Source organism: Ammospiza caudacuta, chromosome 6 (assembly GCF_027887145.1).
Source record: "Ammospiza caudacuta isolate bAmmCau1 chromosome 6, bAmmCau1.pri, whole genome shotgun sequence".
Taxonomy (NCBI): Eukaryota; Metazoa; Chordata; class Aves; order Passeriformes; family Passerellidae; genus Ammospiza; species Ammospiza caudacuta.
The window spans coordinates 34806005-34819057 of record NC_080598.1 but is presented as its reverse complement, the minus strand read 5'-3'; the positions used below and the strand labels follow the sequence as shown (position 1 = coordinate 34819057).

Here is a 13053-nt window from a genome sequence, read left to right as displayed (position 1 = left end):
AAAAATGTCTCCAAGTCCTAAAGAGAACCCAAACTTAAAACCAGAAAAATTCACTGTGTGAATTTTTTGTGGCTGTTTTCTTCATATGTGTAAAGAAAAAGAAAAAATATTTTGACCGTGTATGAAAATGTAAACCTAGTATAAAAACAGTGGCAGATATGTTATGTTGCATTTGGACTTATTTTATAAAGGACGTGTTTTAAAAAGGTTAAAATAGATGCTGAGATGTTTCAGTGTGTTCAGAAATGCTGCTCTCTGCTACTTCTCTTGCTTATTTGGAAGTCAGATATAGCTAATATTAAAACTAATTGTAACAACCTATTCTCCAGTGTGATGTGATTCTTTGTGTAGAGTTGATGTGTATTGTTACTGCTTTAAGATTTTCTTCCATGTTTTTTATGCTAAGTAAATAAAAGGGTAAAATTAAAATGTATATCTGTATGAATGAAATCTATGTATTTGTAATCCCAAAATTGGAAAAATTGTGAATGCTGTATTGAACATTTTCAAAAGTGTGATAGTGATAGGTGACTTGAAGTTGTCCTGTCTTTTGGCTTTATGAGCTGTGTAATAGATATACGGCCAAGTTTTTATTGTGTCATAGTTGTAGGAGTTATGTTTACATTATCAAAACAAAATGAAAATACAAAAAACCCCCAAATAGTAATAAGAATAGCAGAGAGAGATGTAGAAAATGGTTGTGTTTGTTTCTATCTCTTTACTTAATCAGTTCTATACATTTCATTAGGAATGTTAAATAAGTTAAGTTAGATGAGAGTAAAGATTTCTCTTCATAAAACAAAAATCTTATTTTTGAACATTTCTGTAAATAAGGCTCTTTAACAATTCACATAGAGACTATTCTCTGACAAGAATCCTAAAGTCTTTTTTTGCAGGCCAAATGGAAATACTTGGGGTGGACATATTGGACATCACAAAGGTTAGCTTGGCAAGAAAAAAAACAGATGGGTACATGGAATCAATTAGATGAAAATAATGTTGTTGGGAAAAGGCAGCAATTTTTTTTTACATGCTCCTCTGTTACCCAAAGAGCAGGTCACTAATTCTAGTCCAGCATTGCACATAGAGAAAGCTGGAAAAAGAGATGAATTTTTAAAAGTATAGAAATCTAAAGTGTAAGAGATGAAGAGAGACTATGACTATATCAGGTGAACTGAGCTGTCTCTGTGATACTGAACTACACCATGACAGTCCTTTAGAGACAGAATGGTTGTGTTGGGCCAAGGAGATGTGAAGGAGGTCAGAGAGAGTGGAAATTAATACATAGTTTTGAGCTTAGCTAGGATTTAGAGTCTGCCAAAAGTAAAATCAGTAAGGTCAGTGGGACTAGAGACATAGAATGAAAATGGAGAGCTCTAGATATTTATTATGCATTCAGTATATTCAGAGAATCATGTAACAGCTCAGGTTGGAAATGACCTTGAAAGATCAAATTCATAGAGACTGGAAATTAAGATGAGTTGAAAGGTAGCGATTTTTTTGTTTATTTTTATTCTAGAGTACCAATAGATTTTCATGCAAGATAAGATATGTAGGGAGTTTTACTACCTTTACTATGAGGAATATTTATTCTTATTCTTCTGGTGAACTAACATTTTTGAAATATTTGATATCACATCTGTGCCCTTAAATGTGACTCCTAAATAAAGTAGAGGTGAAAATACAAGTCCACCATCTTATAAAGCTGTTGGGTGCAAATGATTAGCCAATGCTCCATTATGCTTTGTGATTTGTCCAGGATTTAATTTGTTTTGCTCAGGAAAGAGACCCTTAAATGTTCTCAGTAGAAGAAAATATGTAGAAATACTTGCTCAGATATGAAAAACAAAACTTTTGTTTCAAAAGTTGATTTTCAGGTCCATTGTCGCATAAGAACAATACTAAACAGCTTTTTAAAAATTTTTTGCCTACTAGCCGTCAAAAATAGGAAAATAATTTGACAATTTGAAAATCTGCATTTCAAACTTTAATCCAGCTATTTAACAGCTAGATTGTGACATCTTTATGCATGCATTTGCTGTATTCAGTCAAGTTTGCCAGAGCAGGAAGGCAGATTTTAAATTCCCTTGCTGCGCATTTTTTCAGACACTTAACTATCATAGAAGGTCCAGTTTCTGTGCATGCTAGGGTGGATTAGTCCTTCTCAGAGAAATAACATGTAAGAAAGCTTTTGGTAGACATTCAGACCTTTCCTATTTTCCATTATATTTCCTATACTCATTATAAATGAGAAAGTATATACAAATTCTGGTGATTTGGTGACAAGACATGAATGTTTATTAAAAACATTAAAAACTTCCTGTTAACAGGGCTAATCTACCAGAGTTTTTCTTTGCTTGTACTTGATTATTGAGTGGAATATTATTTGCTGAACTAGAACACGTTACCAATCCTCAGCTATAGTTCAAGAAAACTAAATTATAGTAAAGGCTTAAGCCTCTCACTTCCGGTTTTTATTTCTCTGAATGCATTATCAATTTTGTGAGGATTACAATACAGAATTTTTGTTATCACCACAATTTCTGGCCCTTTAATAAGAAACAAAAAAAAATTTTGGAATGAAGTCTCTGATGTTGTGTTCTCATTGTTTTCATCTGAAAATGTATCTCTTTATTTTAAAATATGGTATGTATTTAAAACCATTAGTATTGTAGATTAATATCTTGAGAACTGTAGGAATTACATATTTTTATGCCTGATTAAATGGCAGGAATGGTTTCCCAGCCACTTTCAAGGCTAGGCATTTTATCAGCTCTTGAGAGAGACTACCTTAATGGAAACAATCTAATTTACCTGGCACATTTGGTTTATTTATCATAGTTTCACTGAGGAGTAGGAATCTTCTGTGCATTCAATGACATTTATTTACTGGGGGAAAAGTAGTGAGTCATGTACAGTTTCCAGAGAAGTTGTAAATACTATATAAGCACAAATAAACATAAGATGGCCTTCTGAATCTTTTCTGTAGGAAAGTATTTTATGAAACTGGAGGAGCTGGCATTCGAGCAAGATCATTGTGGAGAGTAGAACCCCTTCGAATAAGGTTAGCAACTTTTTGTTATGTTTTGGTTAGCAACTTTTGTTATATTAATAGAAATTTGATTGTTACAGACCCTTAATACAGAATATATATTTGCCACACTTTATGATATGTGTTAGTAGGCTCTTTGTCAATAATAAAAAGCAATGTACTGTGATAGAATAGATTTTTTCTGTTTCCCATATCAAAAGCAGCACTACGTATGAGATATGTGTACTTAAAGCATCCCTTCTTTCCAAAAGCAAAATGCATTCCTAGTTTTACTGGGAGTTTTATAAGCATGAGTGGAAATAAGAGCAATAATACCTACCCCTTCTGTATTTCTTGTTTTTTGGGGGTTTGTTAAAGATTATCTCCTTCCTATGTGATTATATGTCTGTTATTTCCCTGCAAGTGAAATTTCAATATATCTCATAAGAGTATGTGTGGTCCTTGATGGCCATCTGAACTATATGTTTTACCCTTAGTGTTTTTGTAAGTGAAATACGCTCATAACTAACACAGATGTAGCATGTCAAGTCCCCACTTACGTTTAATTTTAGTCAGTCAACTAAAATACAGTAGTTGATTTACACATGTAGGATTTTTTATGGGCACCATATGTAACACCCTGATAAGATGGAGAGGGGGTAGAAACAAAAAGACAGAAGCCATACTCCTTTCCAGGGTTCCCTTTGCAAATGAATTAGCAGTTTTGCATCTGATTTAATGCAAGTATTGCAATCAGAACCAAAAAACGAATATATATATATATATATATATATAAATAAATATATATATATATAGCATACTCTATTTTCTGAACATCCTTTAAAACCTAAAGAAAAAATTCTAGTTCTACTTACTTCAACTATTTTTTGATGTCTCTTATGTTTAGCTGGAGTGGAAGTAACATCAGATGGGGGCAGCCTTTTCGTCTTCGACACATTACAACGGGAAAATACTTGGCTCTGAATGAGGATGAAGGAGTAGTAATATTAGACAGAGAAAAATCAGACACAGCATCCACAGCCTTTTGTTTTAGAGCAACAAAGGTAAATAAAAACAATGCAAATTTGTTCTGAATGTGGAGCACTCAAACTCTAAATCTGAATTGTTTCAACAATGGTATAAATTACTTGTAATTTTTAAAATGAAGTTAATGCTAGAGATTGTGCATTTAAAGTCAAATGTGTCAAGAATAACAAAGGTTTCATGGAGGAAAAATAAGGGTGATTGACAAACTTTAGAATAAACTAAACTGTAGCCAGTTTTAAAAAGTAGATTAAACCCAAATACAGTGCAAGATATGGTAGTTTAATGTGAATACTTTAATAATTATAGAATTATTTTAGTTGGATAGAATCTCATTAGAGTGTTACATGTTCCAGCTCTATCTGTCATAATTGAATTCAATTTAATTCATTTCACTTGCTATTTTTTATGCAGTGTGCTGATAAGAACTGAACTCAATCAAATTTTTCCTAAATGTAAGGCAAATATGGCAGTGATTTCTAAACCATATGTTTTCAAATTATGCTCTTTAGTGAGCTGCTAATTGCATGTTATTAGCTTTTTCATTATTTCCAGCTGGAAAAACATTACAAGGGAGAGAAAATGAAGAATGGTTATGGAGGTAGGCAAAATTAATAACTTTTTTTTTCCCCAGGATGTGAAAAGTTTTACAATCAAAGATGATGAAAAGTTTTTATGTTCTTTCATGATTTTACTTATAAATAGTTGCCATAGCTGTTACAATGGAGTTTATTTTTAACTAAAAAAGCACTAAATTTTCCACATAATTCTGAATGCTATATGATCATTAAGAAAAAAGAAATCCCAAAGTGAGTCTTTAAAACTAGTTATAGCTAGATAAAATATAACAGTAAGAGTCTTGACAAATGCTAGACTTTTGTTAGTATAATAAGTCAAATACTTCTTTTTAACATCTTAAAAATATCAATGTTTATTAGTGTGACTGTATATGATATTTCATGAATTTTTATTTTGACCAATTAAAATAATTGAAAAACTATCAGGAAATTTTATTAGATTGCTTAGATTTACTTACAACATAGTTTTTCATTTTTTATTCAGTGTAAAGGCTATGCACTATAGATTGTACATATGATGTTATGCTGGAGCATTTATTACAGATGTAATTTTTTGCCATTATTGCAAAGTCATTGGTAAGAATGGTGAGTATCACAGGAGTGCCACAGTTGCTGGTTAAATATTGAGTTAAAATTCCTCTGATGTACTCACTGCCTAACTGGACACCAGCTGTCCCGCTGTTTTCCAATATTTTAATTTATGCCTATAAATGTATATGTAAATTTACATGAGTAAATTTACATGAATAAATTTAAATGAGTATGTAAATTTAGTGGTTATGTATGCACATTCATAAAATTATTTATGTTATGTTGAGTAAACATGCCTGATTTTCTTACTCTTTTAGTTGAGGTCTGCTTCAAAGGCACACTAGTGAAATTAAGTGCAGTGCCCAAAATGACTAAGCTGAAGTACAGTAGTAATTGATGATGCATGCCTACCATATTTATACATAATATGGTTGTTAATGTAAATTTTTATATTAAATCCAAGCTCAGTGTCTCATCATCATGTCTCATTTGTGCTGTCCTATACAGAAAATAATTTTTTTACCTCATGATAGGGTATGAATTTGGTGCCAAGAAAATAATTGTTATTTATTGTCTGGGCACGTAAGACCTACACTCTCCCATGAGTGGAGACATTAGTGTTTCCAGGTGAGGGGAGTAAGCAGTGGTAACTTTTTCTGAAGAAAGAAAGGTGATGTTTGGGAAGGGAATAAACCCCAAAGATTGACTTGGACTGTAAGAAGAAAATGGCTCTTAAAGCAAAGTGCTGCTTGCACACAGACTGAGGGGAAAAAGGACCATAGATGTAATAGATAGACTAGAAATATATATATACATATATATACATGCAGGTGATTTTATCTTAATTTCTGCATATAGGTACTTGTAAACATTTTACTGGTTCATTATCTCAATGAAGAAACCTTTTCATTCGCATGTATCTTTACATGGCATGAATGCAGGGAAATTTCAAGGTATCTGTCTAATGTCTTCATTCCGGCTGTGTACAGATTCTTAAAAATAGGGTGCTGGATATCTGTCTGTTGACAGCACTCCATCCCTTAGACTAGTAGAATAATTCTGATTGACAAGGACCTTGGGCAGCCATCTAGTTCAGCCTTTTGCTCCAGGTAGGGTCAACACCAGTTCAGACCAGGTTGCTTACAAGAAGCATTGCTGCTGAGTATCCAAAAGGAAATGAAACATTTCTTTGTTGTGGTATTCTTTCCAGTTTGGAAGCCAGCAAAAGGGTTCTGTAAAAAAAAAAAAATAGCTTTGCCAGAAAGCAGAGCTCTGTGGATAGATATACAAATCCTCAAGGCTACCCAGGAGCATGTAACACATGAATTAAATAAAGTCCTATTTTCCAGCAGTTGTTATAGAGACCCTCTTGTTGAAAAAGCACCTTCTTCCTCAATGCTGTTATATTCCACTTCAGCAATCTTGTGTGTTCCTTGCTTGTCCAAACCCATGATTGCATTCATAGTGTATTTTCTTTCACTGTTTTTTTCTTTTGATGGAGAACACTGGAAATTGAAACACTAATTTTAAATTAAAAAATTCAGATTAGAGCTTACCTTAACATTTTTTACTAACTAAGAAAAGAAGGGAAGTTTAAAAAAAGTTAAGGTGTAGGCTAAAGAACATTATGGTGCTAATTTCATTGAAAATAACATATGTAATACATGCCTGTTTTGCTTCCTAATTGCTGCAAACTAAACTTACAAGCATCAGAAATTGATGGACCACCTCCCCCTCCAAATTATATCTTATATTGTTTTTAATATAGAGCTTACATTTGACTAAGTTTTAAAATGTCAACCTTTGTATTTTAAGGCAGCAGATCTGTAATGCCTTGTGACAACAGAGACAGCAGTTTCTCTACACCAGATGGAATCCTGTTTTGAAATGGGATGTTCTCATTCCAGCACAGTACTTGGCTCAGTATACACTGCTGAGGAGAGTCTTGGGTCTGCTTACAAATTTCCTTGAGACTAAGCACAGTGGAAACAAGAGCATATTTAAAAATAATTGTTTATTTTAATTTGTGTAGCCCAGAATTTATATTTGAGATTTCATATTTTATTTTTGTGATGGTAGGTACAATTGACAATTAACAAGTTATTGCTATAGTCTTGGTAAGTAACATTCTGACACATTAAAAAGTCATAGATGACTCATGCAGAAGGATTTGATATCATTTTAATATTACTGCCAACATGTAGCGGTCTTAGGGACTCAACATGGCATTAGGGTGTCGTAATAGTATGGTAGTAATCATAAAGTTTAATTTGGTTTTGTGATCATAGGAATTGCAAGGGCCTTTACCTACGTTTGTTTCTAAAAGTTCCAGTACTTATTTTTAAGTTAATATTTCATAATTATATTTTCCTAGTAAGCACTGCATTTCAAATGCAGTATTAAACCCTTGTTTTCTACTTATTTTTTATGGGAAGAGAAAATAAAAGATGAAATGAAATTTGGTTTTTTTTTCTTGTCTACTGGAATGTACAAATGTATAAAGCAAAGTATACAGAGTACAATAATGCCACTAGCAAGCTCTTATATCTGTAGACCTTTTATCTTATTCTTTTGTTGTATTGGAGTATCTATAGCTATACTTTTAGCACAATAACAGTGTGGTATATCAAAAGACAAAACTTTAATTAGCTCATGAAAGTTAGATTTAGTAAGAGTTCAGCAGACAGTTTGTTTTGCCATTCTTAGGACTGTCTAAACAAGCCATTAAACTGGCAAAAATGTTTCCCCTGTGTTTTTATTATTGTAAAATCTTTGTAAAGAAAGTTGAGTTTGTTCTGTTCACATTGCCATTCCTCATATTCCTTTTATCACGTAGGAATCTGTGATAATTCTTGCCCTTCCTCTAGTATATTAAATATCATTTGAAAATATCATCTTTGACAGCTATGCCCTCAAATTCCTTTGTTCATCTTTTTTTTTGTTTGGTTGGTTTGGGGTATTTTTTGTTGTTGTTGTTGTTGTTATTTTTTTCCTTTGCGACCTTCCAGGCTCATGACGTGATTTTTTTTTTTTTCTTTCATTGAATTCATAGCCTGAGGGAGTTAAATTGAGACTAGGCTGTGAAAAGAGGATTTTAAAAGCCAAATTGTTTGGATATTTTACTGTTAAGATATGTACAAATATCTAGATAAGAGAAGGTTTTTTCCCCTCTTCTCCCCCAGTAATCTTTATCTGACTAGACTTTTCAGCTGATGTAAAATACACCGTGACTTTGCACACTATGATCAAATTACTTGGCTGAAATCCTAGAGAAGCTGGACAGAGTGCAAAGAGCAAAACATGATGAAGAAGAATTCGTGGTGTATTTTCCAGAGTGAAAACAGCCTTCAGGCCCCTGAAATAATTCTAAAAATTTATTTCTGAAATGGAAAAAATTAGGGTTTTTCACTATGTTTAGTGTTTTCAAAAGGGATCAGTTTCTCTCAATTTTTTCATAAAAATAACTTAATTAGGATTACTTCTTACCACACTATGATTTTTTTATCTGAAGTGTTTGTTGATGCTTGATTGTTGATGCAGACACAATATGTGAAGAAAAAAGTTTGTCTTCAGGTTTTGATGTAAAGACAAACAATAAATTGTTGACAGTGAATTTGTCCTATTTTATTGTATTTTTCACTTAATTTCTTCACTGCAAATGTGTATTGAAATAGTTCATATTTTTCTGTAGTGACAGTGCAGTCCACACAAATACGATGTGACATCTTTTCCCCATAGTCTTGACAATGAAATGGTAGCTCCAAGGAATGTCATGTAATTTCACTCACCTTCACCTTGGCATTATAATGTTACCTCTTTCAAGTGACATTATTGTTGAAATGTGACAGTTCAATTACATATAAATAAAAGCAGATTAGCATAGATATAATACAACTCCTGTTTGGTCCCCAGATGTTGAACATTATATAAACTGAAATGAAATAAAAAAAACTTGTCACACATATAAAACCAGTACAATCACATGTATCCATGACTTGCTGTTACAAACTTTGCAGCATAATTCTGTTCTTATTCGTGAATTCATTTTTTAAAGGACAGCTACTTTATTTTAAAGTGCTGAAGCCTTAAAATCCCCAGTTTTAAATGAAGAATAATGGGATTAAGAAAAAAATTTGGCTTAAAAAATGGGTGTTCCAGCCAAGCATTGAGCAATGTCTTTAAAAGAGGTTTGAAAGAATCCAAATCTTCTTACAAAGTGGAAAAACAAAAACATTATTTATTTATTTATTTGATTATTTATTTATATAAATAAATGTAAAAAATGGAGATGTGCAAAAGTAAAGTAAATATAAAAGCCAAATTGTCTTTTCAAAATAATTAATATTTTCTTTTCTTTTAGTTTTTCAATGTAGAGGCATTAGTCTAAGCAAAGCGTGTACCTGTATATACAAATAAAAAACAAAAAAAATTCAGCATAAAAATATTTTAGCTACATTGCAAAACAGGTTTATTTTTCTTTTTCATGTCTAAGCTAAAATGAAAAATTTTTGACTATATATAATTCTACAGACTGTTAAAAGGTTATTGAATATAATAAGAGAATAATTTAAAGATTTTTTTGTATTAATCCACTATAATGGATTTGACTTGAATTTTTTGCTTCAGTGAAAATGATGCTTCAGATTTTATATTATTTTTAATCACAGTCTGAAAGATTAATTGGATAGAAGTTGATGTTATGTGAATTGAAATTTAGCTGCATCTTAACATAAATAGCATAAATATTGTTCAGTATTGTAATACATATCAGTGCAGAATTCAATGCTTTTTCCTATTCCAATACAGAGATTAAATACCAACTTTATTTTATCTCCTTAGGAGCTGAAAGAAAAGCAGGAATCTAGTCTCAAACGTGACATTGATGGAATGGGAGTCCCAGAAATAAAGTATGGAGATTCAATCTGTTTTGTCCAACATGTGGCCACTGCCTTATGGCTGACTTACAAAGCACAGGATGCTAAATCAGCACGTTTAGGTCCCTTGAAAAGAAAGGTAATGTTTGGGGGGTTTTTAATTACTTGTGAAATCAATTTGTGGCTTTTTCTTTTAATACTGAAAATGAAAGTGAAAACAGTGCTGGATAGTAATGTAACCATGTAATTGAAGAAAAACTTTGTCATTAAGAAATGTATTTAACTACTTTTTTTCTCAGAAGAAATTATTAGTTTGTGCTCAATTTTTATTTTTTACACCCATAAAAGACAGAAAATCCTGGTTTTGATAATTATTTAAAATCTAAATTTAACTGTTGCAACTGGTGTAAACTAATAAGTAATCTAACATTCACTGATATTTCAGATATTTTAGAATAGATGTATTATGTGAAATGGCAATTAAATTTTTCACTTAAGAAAGGGCCTTAGAAAATTAAGTTTCTTAAGGGATACTAGAGAAAAATTTCCTCCCAAAATGTTAGATGTAATTGTGATGTGACATCAAGAAGATCTTTCTCTCAGTCTTTTGATTTTAGGGTACAATTATATTCTTAAGTAGTGGCATATGACCTGTTATATTTTCAAATATTATGTTCATGTATCATCCAGTGTTATGGGGTTTAGTACTAGCTTCACATAGCTTCATCATTACCATTATTCTCTATTTGTAGATTTTCACAACTTAAACCCAGCATTAGAACATGAAAAAGAAAAAAATAAAAAAAGTCATTTCTGAAAAGAAGCTGGAATTCTTCTTTACTTACTTGCACACATGTACATTCATAGGACAGTACCCATACACAAGCACAGCAGTACAGAACAATGAGGTGCTGCTCACACTCCCCAGGAACATCACGTTTATTCATAGGCAGCACACGTGGTCATCATCAATGGGCAGGAAGTGCCCAACCCCTTCACTTCTCAAGAATCTGGCTGATCAGAGAAATTCTTTAAATGCCACTCATATAGAATTTTCTTGATAAAAAATTAAACTACTCAATGATAGCCTCTTCCTTTCCCATGCCACAACTGGCTATGTCATTCTGTTTCCTCAGAAGGTCCAATTTTTCTTCTTGAAAAGGCAATGTGTAGATTCTTCCTCTGTACTCAATGAAGAATTTTACAATAGCTTCCTGTGGCATTCAGTATTTTTTTCTCCAGTTTTCTGCTCAGCAGCAAGGGCCTAAAAGAACCTCCATAATTGCCTGTCACTTTTATTCTCCTTTGAAATGGTTTCCTTCATGTTCAAAGACTTCAAATCTTTTGTTGCCCTCTCAGCTGGGAAATGCTGTCTCGTTAAGTGCCTTCAAACAGAAGACAATCCAAACCTTCTAGCTTCATGCAGTTGATATTCCTGTGAAGGCAAGAAACAGTTTTTCATACCCTGCAATATATGTCACTAGGCAATAATCTTGTAAGAAATTTGATATATACGTCACTTTAAATTTCATATAAAATTAATTTTTGTACATTAGAACTGAAGTAATTGCTTGGTATTCATCCTCTGCCATTGTGTCAGGCGATTTTCACTTTCACTTACTGTAATTCTTTCTGAAGCTGGCCTGCACTTTTTACAACATGACTCATTATCCCTAGGAAGATTGAGAAGTACCCTGTTTTTGCAAGAGGCAAAGGATGCTTTTCTGACATAATCTAGCTGTTGTCATCATCAGCTTCTGTAAAGCCGTACAGAGAACAACTGTAAGATTAGTTCTGTTATAAAATATTAAAAATTTCTGTAAAGTAAAAATTTCTGTTGTTTGGCTTTGGTGTAATTTCATGTATCTAATTATTATACTAAAAATATGTAAGAAATTCTGGTATCATTTGTGAGGGTTTTTTTTTTCATGATTTCTGCCAGAATTTATATTTTTTGTCTCTCTCTCTGAGATTGTGGTAACCAAGGATTCAAGATTTTGCCAGGTAATTGTGATTACATCAGTATTGTAGTCAACATCCCTCACCATCCAGTGAGTGATGGATGTCTGTCTTTTTAGTTTGCTTTTGTGCAAGCAGTGAACTCCTGTAGAGCTCCAAAATGCTAGAGCTCAGGGAACAGAAAAACACATGCTACGTGATTTGGATCCACACTCTGGAGCCCATTGCTCACAGTGTTGGTCTGTGCCTTGCTGTACTTCTACAAGCTAGGCAGTGCCAAATGCCCCTTCCTACACGCAGAGAAGTGTTTCATCTGAGGAATTGATGTAGCCAGTGCTGGATGCTTCTCCCTGTGATGTACTTACTGGAATTCTAAATAGCACTTTCCTGTCATTGTGATGTTTCTGGATGATTTAGTTGAGGTTTGGGCTGTTTGTTCATTCTCTGGTTAGGTTTTGGGTTTTTTGGTTTTTTTGCTTTTGTTTGTCAGAAAAATAGGAAAATTATGTGCTTCTAAAAGCCTTTTCCCTCATCCACACTGCATGCTTAGGAAGAAGAGTGCATATCTGCTCTTCAATAATAAAGGTGCAATTATTTTGCAAGACATGACAACTTTAATACCCTATTTGTCAAATGTTTTCATTCCTGTAGCTCCAAAATCTGGAGCTACATACAATGGCCTGAGGACACATTCTTTAATTGTCAAATGTTTTTCTTACTAGTTTTGTGATGGGAAGAGTAGAACTTCACTTACTTTTCAGTTTCACGACCTCAGGACCTTCTCCATGGAAACAGTAATATTTAAGCTAGCAAAGTCACCCACAGGGTGATTCTATGTAAAGAAGTATCTGAATAAAGATGAAATATGTCCAAATTTTAAACTACTCTCCTTTAAAAAAATATTATTAATGTAATAATTCAAAAATATCTTCCCAATCTTCTCCATCCATATTTCCTTGGATTCTGCTGTCCAGATAAACTCAGCATGTTTGAAGGAACAGAGCACATGTGTAGTGTAGATTCTGTCAAACATAGA

General features: G+C 32.7%; 1 protein-coding gene across 1 annotated transcript in view; it reads left to right on the top strand.

Moving 5' to 3' along the window:
• Positions 1 to 13053, top strand: part of RYR3 (ryanodine receptor 3) — a 149606-nt gene that overhangs the window by 13006 nt on the left and 123547 nt on the right. Inside the window, exons 10-12 of the mRNA XM_058807672.1 lie at positions 2990 to 3064; positions 3939 to 4095; positions 10024 to 10197. Of these exons, the coding sequence (XP_058663655.1) occupies positions 2990 to 3064; positions 3939 to 4095; positions 10024 to 10197 (406 nt within the window). The remainder of the gene's footprint in view (positions 1 to 2989; positions 3065 to 3938; positions 4096 to 10023; positions 10198 to 13053) is intronic.